Source organism: Frieseomelitta varia, unplaced genomic scaffold (genome assembly GCF_011392965.1).
Source record: "Frieseomelitta varia isolate USP_RPSP 00005682 unplaced genomic scaffold, Fvar_1.2 scaffold_215, whole genome shotgun sequence".
NCBI lineage: Eukaryota > Metazoa > Arthropoda > Insecta > Hymenoptera > Apidae > Frieseomelitta > Frieseomelitta varia.
In genome coordinates, this window is record NW_025109917.1 from 766,297 (window position 1) to 784,169 (window position 17,873).

General features: G+C 35.4%; 3 protein-coding genes and 1 long non-coding RNA gene across 12 annotated transcripts in view; 2 read left to right on the forward strand and 2 right to left on the reverse strand.

Moving 5' to 3' along the window:
- The window catches only part of LOC122527313 (neprilysin-2-like), a 35,138-nt gene extending 34,470 nt beyond the window's left edge, over positions 1-668 (reverse strand). For 2 of the 3 annotated variants that reach the window (XM_043651375.1, XM_043651374.1), the window contains exon 1: positions 129-668. In XM_043651375.1, coding sequence (XP_043507310.1) covers positions 129-274 — 146 coding nt within the window. In that variant the 5' untranslated portion in view covers positions 275-668. The remainder of the gene's footprint in view (positions 1-128) is intronic. The other variant, XM_043651376.1, reaches the window with a different exon arrangement.
- An 899-nt stretch (positions 669-1,567) lies between these two features.
- Positions 1,568-2,854, reverse strand: LOC122527349. Of its 2 annotated transcripts, none has more exons than XR_006306326.1 (2): positions 2,675-2,854; positions 1,568-1,672 (listed from the first exon to the last, which is right to left on the reverse strand). It is a non-coding gene; the product is annotated as an uncharacterized LOC122527349 (long non-coding RNA). The 2 variants fall into 2 exon arrangements; XR_006306325.1 differs by lacking the exon at positions 2,675-2,854 and adding an exon at positions 1,803-1,986.
- A 130-nt stretch (positions 2,855-2,984) lies between these two features.
- Positions 2,985-5,641, forward strand: LOC122527347 (DNA-directed RNA polymerase II subunit Rpb4-like). Of its 3 annotated transcripts, XM_043651442.1 has the most exons (4): positions 2,985-3,157; positions 3,326-4,180; positions 5,103-5,283; positions 5,395-5,641. In XM_043651442.1, exons 1-4 carry the CDS (start codon positions 3,094-3,096, stop codon positions 5,567-5,569), a joined length of 1,275 nt encoding a protein of 424 aa, XP_043507377.1. In that variant the 5' UTR covers positions 2,985-3,093; the 3' UTR covers positions 5,570-5,641. The 3 variants fall into 3 exon arrangements, with proteins under 3 accessions (XP_043507377.1, XP_043507376.1, XP_043507379.1); XM_043651444.1 differs by lacking the exon at positions 3,326-4,180 and having other exon boundaries at positions 2,988-3,157; XM_043651441.1 differs by lacking the exons at positions 5,103-5,283; positions 5,395-5,641 and having other exon boundaries at positions 3,326-4,878.
- Positions 5,642-9,861: 4,220 nt separating this feature from the next.
- Positions 9,862-17,873, forward strand: part of LOC122527345 (cAMP-specific 3',5'-cyclic phosphodiesterase 4D) — a 182,001-nt gene continuing 173,989 nt past the window's right edge. The window contains exons 1-2 of one of the 4 annotated variants that reach the window (XM_043651429.1): positions 13,137-13,379; positions 14,544-14,639. The gene's annotated coding sequence lies outside the window, so the exon portion shown is untranslated. Of the gene's footprint in view, positions 9,924-13,136; positions 13,380-13,456; positions 14,081-14,543; positions 14,640-17,873 lie in introns of those variants that run through there. The other 3 variants (XM_043651430.1, XM_043651432.1, XM_043651431.1) reach the window with 3 other exon arrangements.

Genomic DNA, 17,873 nt, shown 5'->3' on the forward strand with positions numbered 1-17,873 from the left:
TTTAATCAAGAAATTGGATTCTCATGTTAACTTAAAATGTACCTTTGCTTTATATTTCCATTAACTTTTTTACAATTTCCATTTTTCTATTTTCTCGTTAGGTTTTTTATTGATTTGATAAAACGTACCTGTCCAGAGTAGTCATTTTATAAACGTTGTCATAGATCTTCCCTCGGTCCGACCGACTGCTTTCTTCCTTAACATTATCACCATCATCGTGAGTACGAAAGTGCAGTGTTCTTGCATTTGAGAAGTCTGGTTGCTCAGGATTCATTATTCGTTTGTGGAAAGATCGTCCAAGTCGCGAATACGGAAATCACACCGTGATCACGTGGAAAGAAACGCACTTCAGCGTGTTTGAGTCAATTCTTCGAGGACTCTTAGTACATAGTTGGTCGTTGTATCACTATATAGATGCGTTGTCCGTGTTTTAAAAGAGTTTTGATGGGTTTGTTGTAGTCGAACGGTCGTCTAAAATTGTGCTCGCGTCCTACAAAACGGTATTATTCGCGATGATGTTCATTTTGTTTTGTGACATATGGGGATTTTCGTTCAGCTTGTTATTCATTCGCGTGTAAATTCACGTTCGTCAAACTTCTTTTTTTCTCTGTAAGAAAATCGAGCGCAATGTAAGAGTCTGTCAGTAAGGATCGACGTTTACGATACGCAACTGTTACAAACAATAAAAATCGTTGGTGAAACGGTTTCAGGTATTGAATACGTTAAATGATTAAACGATATCTCGTAAATTATGTCATTATGTCAAGATTTATGATAAATCAGTTGATAATTAGAGATAATTTCTCTATTACACTCCTATTTGTAGACAATTATTGTGAAATGAATGAAAGAGTATTACAACCAGTATTACTTTATAAATGTGCAATTTTCTCGATATGTATGTCTCATCTGAACATAAAATACGTAATCGAATGGAACGTTCGATTTATTATATGTGATTGAATTCGCAAACTATTTATTACGATGTTAGAAAGGATTCTCATTATTCGATAAAAGAAGGAAAATTTTCCAGATGGAAATTGGAGCGCTAGGCACTTTTCTCTGGAGAGATAAAAACAAGATACTTTATGAAGCGATAAGTTCTCTGATTTAGTTCGGTCAGTTGACTCGTAAAAATTTTAGTGAAACCGGTTTCCACTCCTAGCGGTTTCCACTCACAGTAAACGCGCGATATGAATTTTTTCACTTTAATACGACAGCTGCAAACGAAGTTATTGTCCGAAGCGAAATCCTTTACGAAGAGTATGAAGACCAAGGTTAAACGACATTTTAATAATCATAACGCAAATTGACAGAAGAATTACGATTATCTTCCTTTTCGTTACGCGAATATTACGCAAGCCAAATTGAAAAGCATTGAACAGATATGTTAATTTTTTAGCACATTGCTTTTTTATTTTGGACGATAAATCAAGCATTGAAAATGAATTCAATAAATCCTCAAATTCCTTTAACTTAGTAAATTAAATTTCTAGATTCAGTGCATTCAATTAAATTAAACAGCAAATGTTTCAAATCGTATATTAAGAATACCAAGCATAATTACCATGAAATATTCCTTTTAGATGCTGTCACAGATAATTTAAATTGTTTGAAGTTGAATACTTCCACAAGAGACAGTTTCCGGCTAAATAGGTCACTTTTCTAGAATCTGTAAACATAATGTCTATTATGCTTATTTTCTAATTTAAATTTCTGTAAACATAATGTCTATTATGCTTATTTTCTAATTTAAATCTCGCTAATTATTTCAATACTATGTAAATTAAATTCGACCTTACAATTGACTTTGGAAGGATATGACAGGTGGAATGTGATCAAGTCAAAGCATTAAAAATTCTCATTGCCTTCACGATGTTATTACACCAATATTTGCACATTAACTCTACTATTATTCGTAGGCGACTTATTATTATTCTTTTGCAAACTATATGTTTTGAGAGAAACTACACATACGTGTGTGTACTATGAAATGATTACGCGTACAAGCATTATTTGTTTTGTAAAAGGTAACGTAGGCGAGCTCGTTCACATGACTTCCTTTATCTAATATTTTTCTGATGTAACAACAATTTGTTGTAGTCACTACTAGATACGCTTATTTCTTTTACATTAGATTAGATACGATAAAGTATTTACTTTGCTTTAAACAAAATCAGGAGCTGAAGAAATAAATAAGCGAGTATCGAGTTTTACAATTACGTTTTTGTAAGAAAATTAAAATTACTACTATCTTTTGGAGAAAATTAAAGAAAATTTAAATTTACTCACGATTTATTCTATGAAATTTCAGTTATGTTAATTATATGGAATAAAATTTTCTTGTTCTTACTTAAAACTTGTTCTCCACGGATATAATAGAACACACACATATTGAGTTTAGTCAAAAGGATATTTCGTGGTTTTTGTTACGATCATTTGGTTCAAGGACGTTGTACCCGTGTGACTACTACATATGTACGTGTGTCTATTTGATTTGAAAGATAGTACAGTACGCATATTAATCACTCTGATATATAATCATATTGTTTAATTCTGTATTCAGGAGACATACAATTTTACTTGAGGCCTTTACGATTTTATATATTCAGGCAATGTTCGTAATACTGCCATCGTTCTCAAGGTTCGATACGTTCTTAGATAACATACGTACCTAATGTGTTTGGAAAGTGAATTTTCATGTTCTTCGTTTAGTGTTTACGACCAAGCTGACATACATTACTGACGTTCTTTTTAAGCTTGTATATTCATTAAATGGAAAACTATTTTAACTTTTATAAATTACGCGGGACACTAAAGATGCAAAATATTTGAAATACTTAAATCGTTTGTGCTCTTCATGTAGCAATTGATTTAAACGTCACATTTAAAACAGTGGCGCTACGATCGAAAGGTTTAAAGGATTTACCGACCAAGTACATGGCTATGGAACTGCCATCTGGTAATCATAGCACGTATGACTTGAGTTAATTGCCATAATGACAACGCCGTAATGGCAACGCTGTTTGGTATTAAACACTTAGACGTAGTCACTTCGTATAACATAGATAATTGATATAGTAAGAAGAAAATATGGCTAATCCGAATTTAACTGATATGACGGAAGAAGATGCGGCGGACTTGCAATTTCCAAAAGGTATGTTCTTTCATTTGCTTCAACAACGAAAAGATGGAGTCGGCAGTTGCCTGTCTCTAACCTATAATCATACGACGCTTGTCAATGTTTTCTTCGTTAACAATTTACAATTTAAAAATAATGTATAATTATGCGGGTTGGCCTAAGGTAACGATTATCCTCTTTCAGACTGCTCATTAAGTAGAACAGAAAAGATCGAGCGTAACGTAGAATTCAACTCGTCAGTCGTGAAGGATGAAATCATTACTTCAGACCCAATGTGCCGCATATGCAAGTCTGTATTGACGGAACCGTATATTCGTTGTGCCGTATGTAATAAAATGGAACTGTGTCCCTCTTGTTTCTCTAATGGATCAGAAATTGGTAATCACAGGAACGATCACGACTATATCATCATAAAGAATGAATTTCCCTTGATCGATGAAAGTGGCTGGACAGCGAAACAAGAACTAGAGTGTTTAGATGTTTTACAAGAGTGTGGTTTTGGCAATTGGGTTGATGTGGCCAAACGAATACAGGGGAAATCGCCAGAAGAATGTAAAAATCATTATCTCCAACATTATATTGATAATCAGACTCTACCAGGATTGCCAAAAATCGCAGAAACAAGAGCAAGTTTGTTTGGTTGTGAAGTAATTCCTTATTCATTTAAATTGCAAGATATAGAAGAACCTCCTCGATTTGCACCTAATACTCTTAATTGTAAGCTTCTGGCTGGATACAATCCAGCAAGGTCAGATTTTCAAGTTAATTTCGATAATCACGCTGAATTATTGATTTCTGACTTAAATTATGATGAATTTGACATAAATGATGATAATTATGAATTAGAAACAGAACTAAAAGTAGCTATAGTACAAGCATATAACAACAGACTGAAAGAACGTATGAGAAGGAGAAAAATCATACGTAATCATGGACTGATAGCATTTAGGAGAACTGTATCTTGGATACAGAGATATGAGAGCACAATAACTAGATTAGTTGCGGAAAGATTATTAATTTTTATGCAATTATTAGGAGGTATGGAATTTGACTATTTTATGGAAGGTTTACACAGAGCAGGAGAACTTAAAAACTATCTGAATAAATTATTTGAATTTCGCAATAATGGTTTGAAACACTTTCACAGTGTTCCAATGTTCCAAAAATTAAATAAACTTAAACAAGAAAATGAAAAAGAAAGGAAACAATACTTAAATAATTCTGAATATAGTTTGAAGACTATATTACCTGGTTACAACATTAATTTTAATAATTCCATATCAAGTGCGATCTCGCAACGAAAAACGGCACCGCCACTTGTGATTAAAGGTCTTCCAGGATATGAGAAATTAACTTCAGCTGAAAAAGAACTTTGTTCAGCTACGCGTCTAGTTCCCTCTAATTATCTTGATTTCAAACACATCTTAATAGCAGAAAATAAAAAAGCGGGTTATCTTAGATTGGCACAAGCTAGGGTTTTGCTTAAAATTGATGTAAATAAAACACGAAAAATATACGACTTTCTTACGGAAAAAGGATATATAAAATCGAATCTATGACATATAGTCAGTTAATTTAGCAAAAATAGCAGATCTTTGTACATTACAGTTCTGTCAAGATTGTGATATTATATATTAAGATTTACAATTAAGAATTTCAAGTAAAAATTGACTAAAGTAATACAGTGAGTATACATATTGAAAATGATAGTAAAATTAAATGCATAATAATATAAATGTGTGTAAATTTATGTATAATATTTTGATTATGTTTTATACGTTAAATAATATAATAATGTATTAAACATGATTAATAAAGTTTTGTTTGAAATTTAGAACGAGTGATATTTAATTAAAAGTATACCTTAAAGCAATATGAAATAAATTAAATAAATTACGTAAATGTGTGATACTGACCAATTTTTTAATAAATATATCATATGTGTAATTTTTTTTCTTAGAATTTGAAAATGCAGAGACCTTATTAATCTCGGAAGTATCGATGTTATTGGAGCACAGAAAAGCACAGAATGAATCTGCCGAGGAAGAACAAGAATTCTCTGAAGTTTTTATGAAGAGTTTGACTTACACAAACAGATTTCGCCGATTTAAAAATAAAGAAACTATTGCTGCTGTAAGAAAGTAAGAACAACTGAAACGTGAATACTTGTTAATAAACAATTCTTGAATTATTCTTCCAAGTAAAACATATTTATAGAAGATTGTAAAATTTGTATTATAAATTTGTTATAGTTTACTTATGCAGAAGAAGCTTCACAAGTTTGAGCTGGCTTCGCTTGCAAATCTCTGTCCAGAAACACCAGAAGAAGCAAAAGCTTTGATTCCCAGTTTAGAAGGACGATTGGAAGACGAGGAACTCAGGACAATATTAGATGATATACAAACAAAACGATCTCTTCAATATTAATTAGAATATAATTCAAAGTGTGCGTTCCACTGTGATTATTTTGTATATCTTTAAAATAAAATTTTATCTAATATCTTGAAATCTTCATTTAAAATATTTTTTATATGTAAGAATTAAAACATTTAAAGTTTTATGAATTTTATTTTTATGTAATTTAAAGAACATGCTAAATTGGTTACGTAATTTCGACATTTGATAATGAAAATGGCTTATCTATGTTACGACAATCATGCATTATTCTCATGATACCGAAATGAAATACGCGATAAAATAATTGCGTGAAAACGAATGGTTAAATAATGTGTTTTCATAATGAGCGCGCGATATCTCTAGGTTAAGTAAAGATTACAGCTCCATTAGAATCCGCTAATTGCGAATCTTGAATCGAATCGATATTTTTTGTGGTCGATCTACATGTAGTAACATAATGTGTAGTGACATGTGTAATAGAAGTGTCTGTTTTTGGCGGTATGCATCGTAAAAAGAAACATCATCTATCCAGGTAAAAATTTCAATTAATAACTTTCAGACTTCTGTTTGCAATATCAAGTCACGATTATTTTGAGAAAATTTCAAATTTCAGTGCGATTAATGTCTACATATGTACTCGCACTGTCAGCCACTCTCAGCCAGACTTCAAATCAATATAACGCTATATTTATTAATTTAATCGATTCTATTTTATTAAATAAAATTAATGCGCGTTGATATTGATTTATAAATACATATAACATGTAATTACTATTCGAATATTCTAATAGGGCGCTTTGCTTTTCCAACCTGAATCAATCAAATTCTATTCGTACACACTTGAATCCCCTCCCCTCCCAAAATATTGCGACGCGAACTTGTTGCGCAGAGGACTAGTCTACCGTTGAAAATCGTAATGTCAAGACGTACTATTTCGCGTGATGTTTATTAACTGTTGGTAGTTCATCGTCATTTTTCATCAGTCATACTTATGCTGCTATTAACTTCGTTTGTTTAACGTACGTTCTCATTTTATATTACTATATTTACAATATTATTATAATTTATCGCTAAATTTTCTGTTTCTTTTTGATCGTTCTTCTGACTGTTCCACTTACTAGTACTTCTTATTATGAGCTTTAAAAGCGGCATTCGATCTTGATTTTTGTATAATTTGTTATGGTTATGCTTTTATTTGAAAATTTCGGTTTTCCTTTAAACAGACTATTACTAGGTAATGAGGAAAGTTTCATTTTTCGGGGAAGTATGCTATCAGACAGATTTAAACGTTCTACGCATCGCGTCATTTGTGTACTGCGCAGCTCGTTAACCGATGAAAAAGGGCGCCATATTTGATTAGTATAAAGTATATTTAAAACTAATGAACTCAATATTTTGCTAAAATACTTCTTTTCTTACCTTCTCTTCTCTAATAAATATTTTTTTCAGAATAAATTATAATATTTCGCATGTTTTTTTTTTAAATTTTTCATAATTTTTACTTTTTCCTGTTCTCTGAAAAAGATATAACAATGCTTCAAATCTAAGCATGTAATTTTTTATCTTAAAATTTAATATAATTATCACTAATTATTACTAATAATAATTATTACTAATAATTATTACTAATAATAAAAATTTGACAAATTTGAATTGACTTTTATACTTCAGTTGAATATTATATTGTAAAATTTTATGTTTGTTATAATTAAATCTTTCATTATTTCAAAAACTTTCCACATAATTAACACTGTTTTTAAGAAAAAAACTAAAATATTTTATGCTTTTCTACAGATTTCTTTCATACGATACAACGATTCCTGTCCATTGACGAACTTTCTTCGTGATGATGAACTGATTTCACATCTTAAGAATGATGTTCTTCGCATCTATTCGTGAGTCGCATGCATTTTTGTTCCTCTGGTCACTCAATCATGTCGTAGGATGAAAGGTCCGAATCGACACGAGTGACTGGTTGTATTACGTAGAATTTTTGTCGAGCATAGTGATCGCGGGTATTTGTTGTACCCACGAGTAGTAATATTTTATTTATATGTATTTATTAGTTTAGGCTAGGATCTTCTTGCATATCGCGTCTTTTAATGCTAATAATAACGCATTGATAATTAATATGAGAATAATAGTACAATATACAGAGGTGTACAATATACTGACATAATGTTATAAATAGTACCTACTTTTATGTTTAATATTATTGTATTATGTAGAAAATCAAAATATCATTCAACATGATTAATGGGAAAGATAAAGTAACCATATAAATTTATATTATCTGTATGAGTAGATAAAACACGAATAGTTTAATAAATGAATATTGTTTGAGTATTTTGTAGTGGAGAAATCGGATACCCACCGATTTCGTTGGACACTAATAAAGTATAATTGAAATGCTAATAATGATTCGTATTTCTGATGATATAAAATTACTATATTATTTGGTTTTCATATTTACTACAATTTAAATAGAATTTAAGACATAAAAGAAACATAAAAATTTATCCGCCTAAGAATGTATCTTTCCACATGCGAGAAGACACATCCCGCGACAGATAAATTTCACAATCAAAGCAATGGTTTTGAATGTTATTTTTATATTTTCGAAAGTTTGCTTTGATGGAGAAATTGCCTGAGGATATTTCTATTAATATTTTACTTACAATTTATTATCACTCATTATTACTCATTTTATATTATTTGCATTAAATCTTATTTTCTTGTTTAATAAATATATTCATTGTTGATTTATTTCTCTTTTATTATATTTATTATCTTAGTATATTTCAATAATTTATTACATCATTAGAACAAATTACAAAGTAAAGTCAATGAAAAACAAATAAAATGAGAAAATGTAACGTCAAGGAATATTAGCTCGTTAGATACAAAGTAAATATGCTAATCATCATTTTAGCTCAGGATTTTCAGGTTTAACCTTTTCCATGTTCATTACCAGGATCTCATTCACGTGCCCAGGTGCTACTTGAGTGGGAGAAAGGCAATGTGCATGATGATCATAGTAAGTTTAATAATTTCTCAGCGACTGATAAAACGTTAGCGTATCGTGCACGACGTATTTTTCACATTTTGTGTGCGTGTGGTTAGGCTGTGAAATTGCGTCGCTTTCGCTATTATATTGAAACGATATAATTTTGTAATATTAATAAACTTAACAAAAATTAGAATATACGCTATTAAGCATAATAAACTATTAATTTTACGAATGAAAGTATCAATGAAAAGTATCAAAATTGAAATTGAAATACATTTAGTTAGAATCGAAATGCATGCGTACTTTTGTCGCAATGATCGCTAGTGTTCGTCAGTCGATTTCAGGAAAATGGTACGTAAATTAGAATGTGAAAGTTGTGTGCCAAACTCGGGTGTCGGAGGTGTCCCGGGACGTCCTCTCTAGTGTAGGTCTGCGCCCGGGTGGTATGTGTGAGAACCGTGGAGCGAGTGTGTTGGTGTGCTTGTTTTGCCATTTTTTAAATATAGGGCGATTGGTTAGGACAGGTAGCTTACTTTCTGGTGTGCCTGTGTTTAATTATAAGTAGGTAGGGCCGGGCAGGTTGGCACAGTCTCTGGTCGCGTTGATTCTCTTTTCGCGTGTCCAACCTGTTTCTGGAAATGCAATTTGAGAAATCGAAGATACAGCTGGCATGAGTGGAGCATGCCTCATCCCTGGCTTTATCCATCGATTTTTCGAATTTCGCGACTCGAGCTTAGAAGTTTCAGCGGGCATTGCGCTCGAAAAAAAGAAGAGGCCCGACAAACTGTCATAGAAGAGGGCTGCAACAAATGGCTTATCATTCTCTGGATGGGAAATCCATCTATAGCATGGAAAGTCATTCTTCTTACTATTTTATCACTATGCTCGCTTTTAATACGTGTAGTGTGTAGAAGTAGTATCTTTTTTCTGGCCGATGTGTATATTGGCCCATCATCGTTGGATAAATCACAGTTTTTTTTTTTTATTATTTGAGTGTTTCGAAAAATTAATTATTATTTGTATTAGAGTCGCAAAGTCATCAAGATCTCGCGGTATTAATTAAAGCTTCTATTGAATTTTGATTTGAATTAGAGTTGCAAAAGATTATTTCGGTTTGCGTTAGAATAACAATAGTCGTGTTTGTCTCAATGTTCTGAATTGTAAAACATCGCGAATATTCTTTGCATTTTTGATTATAAATTGCTTGAAAGTTTCTACAGAATGATAATTTAACGAAGACTGAATTGTTCATTTCAATTTCGTTTGAATTAATTTATATTCAAGTTTGTTTCAGAAATTCTTACAGAATCAGTGAAAACAGTCATATAATTCATTTCAAGATATCCATAAAATATCTCTTCAAGAATTTAAAAGGTACAGATATTTTATACAGTACTTGCCGTTCTGTTTCATTGTATTTAGACATTTGTATAGTTGGAATTTGTAAAAATCTTTGGATTTTTACCAGACAACTTTAATTAATTTAAATTAAATTTGTGATCAAATAGAATAACTATAAATTATCTATAAATTATGATTTTCAAACACATGAGTAAATACATTAGTAGGGAACATTCGTTAATACAGTTAGAAAGTAATAATTTTCTAGAGCATTTAAAGATATTATAGTGATATTTAAGATGAAGCAGTGTAAAATAGATGAATAGTAGAATTCTTCATAGGTCGTACTTTGATTTTTTGATAGTATATCATGATGGATAAATAATAGTGAGATAACAATATTTGTAATTACAAATTATTTGTGATTAGAAACATTCAGTTTTAATTGAAACCATGCTGAGTCGATAACGTCGTATGTGATATAAAAATGGTAAAGGGACGAAAAAGTAATGTACGTAGGTATGTCTATTCTGTCCTTAGTCGATAATAATGTGATCGAAGATATATGTTTATGATTATTTTTTACATTGGTATCACTGAATTTTTCGAGCAAAAATTATTCTAATCTGATAGGAAAATGAATGATAGATAGATAAATAGAAAAGGAGGCAAGACAGGAAACTGTGTCATCGACGTTTCTTTCGTATAACACGGAATAAAACGCCATCTTCGATGTACACTAACCCTCTCTTGGTAAAATAGAGAAACAGTGGATATTTAAACAACCTTTCATACTTTTGTTCTTTCACATTAACGATTAAAAGATATTAGCCATTAAACAAACTTAATATCGACGATCATTGTAAAAATTACTTTGAGCTTATTTGCTAATAAATTTATTGATCAATTATGCGTTTAGAGAGCGTTCACGAGCATATAATTTCCCACCGTCTTTCGTGTTTTCATCCGTGAAAATGAGGCAATTAAATTATTTCCTTTCGGCCGTTTTCTTTTCATCGTCGTCGAAATAAGAATTGCTATATTTAGCGGGTTCCTTGGTTTCATACGCATTTCTGGTCTATTTACTCTATACGTCGTCCACTTACTTTAATCGCTTGTGTGCTATTGAAGAAAGCGACCTCTCCATAGGCGGTACACGATAATCGGTTCTTCGATAACTCCCACGAACGAACCTTTTAAGATAATTACGACGATCGTTAATCGTTTGTGAACTCGTAGTAAATATCGGTTAGTTTATTTCAAGACGCGTAGAGGTAGAAACATAGAAAAATCGAATCTATTTGGGAAAAAAGGCGTGATGTGAACAACTGCAAACTAACCGTGTCGAATACCTCGTAGGAAAGATTATCTTCGTGTAATGTTTTATGAGTGTTGACGATATTTAGTACCTTCAGTGAACAAACAAGAGTGCACGTAAAAAATGATTTACAATAATTGAAAATGTAGCTACTTGAATCTCTCTGCCTGATCGCGTAACACCGAAATATATGAGTATGATCGCATCGTCTTAAGTTACGCGCTGTTGGATCTTTTTATATGTCATGTGTCACTGCATGTTCAGCAACAGGGAAATGTTACAATGTTGTCGAGGCAATAACTGTTAAGTCATATCGTACTTTATAGGCCATAAGAACTTCGTAACCGATGCGACGTTCAACTAATCGTAAAATGTCAGACCACGCGGGGCAGGCTTTTAATCGCTAAAATCGATACTACCTTCGCCGTATCACCTTCGTTGCTTTTTGACTCTACGCAACAAGACGGCGTAAAGAAAAGTTTAATAACGAAAAATTAGACAAACATCACGGACATAATAAGATAACTGTAGTCGACGTAGGAAAACACAGAACGTTGTAAAAGATAAGTCGAGAATATCGCACCGTTGCCGTGTGGGAATCACAAACGAGCGTGGCGTTACATGAAAATAGTCGTAAAGCATGTCTTTTGTATAATCTGCCACTTGGTGCAGTTCTTTCTAGTAACCCATTCGGACGGCGCTTCGCTGGTTGCTCTAGAACGATGCTATTTTCTAGAAATTGTCTGGTAAATGGTGATCCGGGAATAGCCATGTTCTCGAGAGCAGAAGCTAGAAGGGAGTTAGCGAAATGCTTCGACAAGGCTGTGTACAGTCTACCGGCCAATCGATGGAATCAATTTGCATAATGTATACATGCGAAAGTGTATGTTCCACAATGCTCTTCGATACTGCTGTTGCCTTTGCCCGATGATGTCGAGGAAGAGTAGGGAGAGCCAGGCTGCGTTTGTGTGCGATACGATTAAAATTCTTGATAGAATTTTTGTAGTACAAAGGCAACACAGCGCGTATATCGCGCTTTCGACGAGTCATCGAAACGCATTGATGGAATCGCAGAATCGGCCACGTGTCGATTAACCGTTCCACACACGCTCGTTAATGTTACGCGATTAACATTTATTTCTTTCACATTTTTCTTTTTTCTCAGGAGGTTAAATGAACTTGTAATGCCGATTGTAATAACGATTCTCATTAAATTCAGTTTTGTTTTAGTTATACGAGATGCTCGGTAAGTGGCGCTACGACTCGAACGAGATCCGATTCGTTTTTTTTTTTTTTTGACATTCTATTTTAACGTTTAACGAACGCCGTCATTCTTCGTGCCTCAACCGCATTCGTTCAACTGCAGTGATATTAATTTAATGCATCGGTTGCTCTGCGTTTTAGCGAACGCTGGCGTGCAAGAGCTTGACGATCCTACCGACGGAACGGAGATCAAAGACTCGTCTTCTCGATCGAATTTTCATCGATCGAACAATTCCAACGCGAATCGAATCTCGGCATCTGCTGCAGATGAAATTGCAGTTGGAATTGCTTGCAACGCTTCGCGTCGCGTATCGCTTCGTTGTCTTTTTTCTTTTCTCGAACGTTTGTACGAGTTGTTCAGAGACTCTCTTCGGCGAGCATATTCTCGTGGCATAATTCTCAGAGCTGCGGAAAGAAAAAAAGAAAGAGACAGAGGGAAATGTTATCATTACAGTAAACATGTATCGCGGTGCATCGGCCCTGCAAGGTAATTTGCAATCGAGCGAGGGCGCGAGTTTCGTTCGCGGTCGGTCAGGCTGTCGTGGTTGGTTCGGCCGCGGAGCGCGAGCGCGGCCGATCGCGACCGATGACGGCCGAACGCGCGAAGCGCCAGCGCCGAGCCTGAACGGAGCGCTCAGGTCAAAATATATTCAGTATATTCTAAACAAGCGCGCGACGTGCTGACACGTTTTGTATGCGTGCGCGGAACCCGTGTCTCGCCGGACGGAACTCGTCTGAAATATCAACGGTGACTTTGCTACCAGTGCTACGATTACTTAAAATCAGTGCGCACGGAATCAGTTTGATATTGGTTCGCGATCATTCGACGAATCGTACGGCTCTCGCGTGTTAATTTGGCAAGGAAAATAACAACGCGGCAGAAGATACGAGAGGAGAGACTGCCAACTGTGAGTCCGGTATTATACGCGCTCGCGATCCGCTCTCAACTCTCTTTCTTTCTTTCTTTCTTTCTTTCTTTTTCTCTTTCTGTCTCCGTTCATTCTCTATCTATTTTCCACCGCATCTTTCTTCGATTCCTTTCCTCTTGCTCTCTGTTCTCCTCCCCTTCTCTGGTTTCTTCGTTCGTCTTTCGTACACGCTTCCTCCGGTCATTCTCTCTCTCTCTCTCTCTCTCTCTCTCTCTCTCTCTCTCTGTCTCTGTTTCTGTCTCTGTCTCTCTGTCTCTGTCTCCCTCTCTCGTTCGCTCCGACGTCGTCTCGTGGGGTCAGTGCCTGCTCGATCGGATCCTGAGCAGGAACACACACCGGAGGAGGAGGACGATCTCCCTCGTCGCGAGACTTCGAGCCACACACGCGCGCGCCACGCATGCAGCCACGCATCTTTCAAACACAAAACAGAGCCACGAATCAGCTCTCTAGCCGAAGAAAAGTTTTGCTTTTTCACGAGGGCTCCCTCGGTGGGGAAAGCCACTGTAACCAGTGAACCCTGGAGATTCGAACGGGCAGGGACGTTCAAAAAGCCGCGGGCAGATCATGTGGATGATTCGCCGACGACGTGACATCTCGACGGCCAGTGAAGCGAGTCGTCAGTGAACCGACGAAAGACTTTCGTTTCGACGAAAGTATTTCTCGTGTCTGGTGAACGACGTGTGAGATTCCCGTATCTCGTACAAATACTCTTTCAAGTGCAGGAAACTCGTGCTCGTTATCTCTAGCTACTTTTCTCGTGACTTTGTCGTTTCTTTTTCATTCCTTTCCTTTCTTTTCTTTTCTTTTCTTTTCTTTCCCTTTCCTTTTGTTCCCTCCTCTCCCCTTCTCTCACTCTCTCTCTCTCTTTCTCTCTCTCTTTCACTTTCTTTCTCCATCTCTTTCTCGTTACTCTTCTCTTTCTTCGTTTGACTCTGACGTTATATCTTTGTCACCTCCTCTGTTGTCGCGTTTACTGCTGCCGCATTTACTTCTCTCGACGACTATCTCTTATTGGCCGGAAAGAAAAAGAAAAAGAAAAAAAAAAAAAAAATAGGAGCACGCGAGTGTGATCACACGGGGGCGAAACAGAGAAACTCCCGTGGAAGGGAATCGACGATTTGAAGTCTGTTTTTGTTTACTTAGAGGCGGACTGCCCACGCGACAGGGAAACGTCGAAGAGAAGGCGAAAAAGCATCCCGCTCGAAGAACACGTCGGCTGTTGACGTTTTTGCACCGGAGGTGAGTGCTTTCCCTCATTCATCCTACTGCCGACGCGACATTCTTCGGCGTGTTGTCATTGTCGCGTCTCTTCTCGTGCCTTCTAACGCGGATGGTTTCGCGAATCCGCTGCACCGAGAGTCCATCACCCTCTGTGCGTGATTCTCGCCAGTAAAAATTTACCGGGTAATCGGTTCGTCAATGGGAGTTCTCATAGATGATATTTCGATCGGAGCGAGTCATCTCCGCGGCGCAATTGACGTACGCGACGCGGAGTTTGAATTTTTAACAGCCCATACAGCGACGTTCGTGCTCCGATCTTTCCGAGCCTAAATGTTATCAGGTTTACGACGGCACACGATGCATCGTTGCGCGCGTAAATACGAACGAGGAAATCTCGAGGAGATATATATTTTTCTCTCTTTTCCTGTTCTCCCCCGCCCCGTTTTTCTTTTCTCGGTTGAATGGCGGGGAATTTGAATACACCCGGGTCCCCGTGGAACATATGTTCTTTCATCACGCGAACTGGAACTGCTACTACTACTACCGTGCTGATTCTTTATTATTCGGCCGACACCAACGGCATCGACGTGCACGTTTGTCACGCAAATGCCCGGAATATGGAATTACTGTAGCGCCATTGTGCCATTAGGTTTGCGTAGTTCTGTTTGTGCCGCGTAGACATTCACTCGCCCGGCTTTTGTACATGCACATGCATAGTAAGTATCATCGGTCCATCCATTTTATTCTGAATGAAACGAAACGCGCACCTACTACTATCTACACAATCGCTAATAATAAACGGTTAGTAGAACGTATCGTTCGTGTCTAAAAAAAGGCACGTATATTCGCGTCAGAAAACGACAGTTGACGAGCGAACGGGACCGCGGCGCAAGTCTATTTGTCGAAATGAAATTCTAGTTGTTGCAACAGTATGTCATAAATTTTCCCATCCGTCAAATCATGGTCAATAATTTCAATTACGCGAACTTCAGCTACACGAGTCGAGGTGAGTGGAGCTCTGGTTGGAAAAACAGTCATTAAAAAATTACCTCGTCGAATGCCACGGGCGCTCGAAGTTTTTCTTTTCCTCAGAGTGCAAACAGATGTGATCGAAGACACTTATCGATCGAGACTCGTTATTTCCAAGCACTGTCGCTACTAGCGCCCGTCACCCAGACAGAACTGAACGCGGAACGTTAATAATATTGAACGAGCGTTAAGCTGCGGATGTTTTTAGACGTTGACGTAATTTTTGTCGACGAGGAATTTCAAAAGAGATGTGTATTGTGTTCTAACCGGTAGCGTCGTGGTCACGAGGCGTTTTATCGCCGCGATTCAAACTGATTTCACAGTAGACAAGTTGTTCCGAGCGATAACGGTTATCACCGATATCACGGTTCGCGGATCGTTTGCATAATTAACCCAGTGAAATTAACCAAGTTATTTATCCACGTTGACAAACGACGAAAAATTAATGTGCCGTTAATCCAAACGATTGCCAACGTTCGATTGGACGCGGGGACGAGAGTTATTAGTAAGAATTAACATACAAGAGGAACGAGGAATCATCTTGGATTTGCTTTTCTTATTTAAAATTTATGTGCTTGGTAATATTCCGATAAATCTGTGCTCGCCGAATGAATAATAAGGAATTTTCTTCTCTTAAATCAAAGCTGTGTTTCCTTCGAGTCGTTTTCGTCGTAACGATTTTGTTAGTGGATTATTTCGTTATATATTCTCGAGACTTTTCTTTTCTTTTTTTTTTTTTTTTCTCTTAATGGATTACTTAGTCAAACGGAACATCTTTCAAATTATGTTTGTTAGGTTTGCTAAGGATTCTGAGAAACAGGCTTCACTTTGCTCGGAGAATGAAATGATTCGTTTTGTTGTTTGTACTTTCTGCTACGGCGTCGCATTTATTTTCTGGATTAATTAAATTCATCTCATTTGCTCATTCCTGCTTGCGTATCAGTCTCGTCGTAAACGTTGCATTCTTGCAAGAACAAGTCCCACACAGTTTCGACACTTCATCGTAAACATCTTTTGACGTTTCTCGCGGAAATGATACCCAATTGAATCTTACGAGCAAGCTAGCCACGTAGAAAATTTAAATCGCTGCTCCTCGATAATGAGGAGAAAAGGATTAGCACACCTCGAGTCGTTATATTCATCTTCAGTCAGTCTGTCTTATCTTATTTGAAGATTTGTATATATATTGAATTGTGTATATATTGAAGAATTCCGAAAAAAACGGATGTCAGTTTGACGTTGTTTGAAAAGAAAGATAATATATTACAGACTTTTTATTGTTCTACGTTTGTTAATTAAAGTTCATTATTATGTATTATCTCCTTTTAATACATTTTCAAGTACCATCAAATTAACAGAAGCTATTCGAACATGTTATTCTATATCGAGTTATATCATTAGTGGACGTAGGAAAATTTTACTCCGATAATAATTTACCTTATGCACGTGTTATTTTCTCGTGTTACTCACATTAATTATAATATTCATGTAGTTAGTGATAATAATAAATAACAGATTAATTCGATTCTTCATTTTATATCTGTGCAAAAGCAATCATTAATAATCATAAAAAATAATTAGCAACCGTTAATTAAAAAAAAGATTATTACAGATTTGTATGATGCAGAAAAGAAATCAATATTGACATTGCAAAAAACTAATGCGAAGTTCCTTTAAATTAATATTTATTCGAACAAGTATCTGTCATTTTGTATAATTTGTGTTAATCTCTTGCATCGTTGAGCTTGTGAATATAGCATATTCATCATGTTGCCGATAAAGAAAAAAAAAAAAAAGGAGCGAATACGTAATCGTCTTTTCTATCATTACCATTTTTATAGTCACACAGTATATAACAATGTGGCATACATTAGAAAACAAATACTCCACTTCATTACTACCGTCATCGTTGTCGACATCGTATGTACGACGTTTCATACTACGCAGAACACGTGGACGCGTTCTTTCCTTTTTCTTATCGCTTTATATCGTTTACACGATACAACATTTGAAATTTTCGAGGAAATGTAATTTCTCATCTTGACATCCATTAAGCAGTAGTGTTTTCGTTTGTAAATACACGGTGGGCCAAAAGTCACTTCCTACCAAAATAAAATAAAACAGTAACTTCTTTGTTATATATTTTGTTCAAATTTTTATCTTTCTTATATTTTGATGGTTTATTAAAAAAAAAAAAAAAAAAAAAAAAAAAGAAAAGAAGAA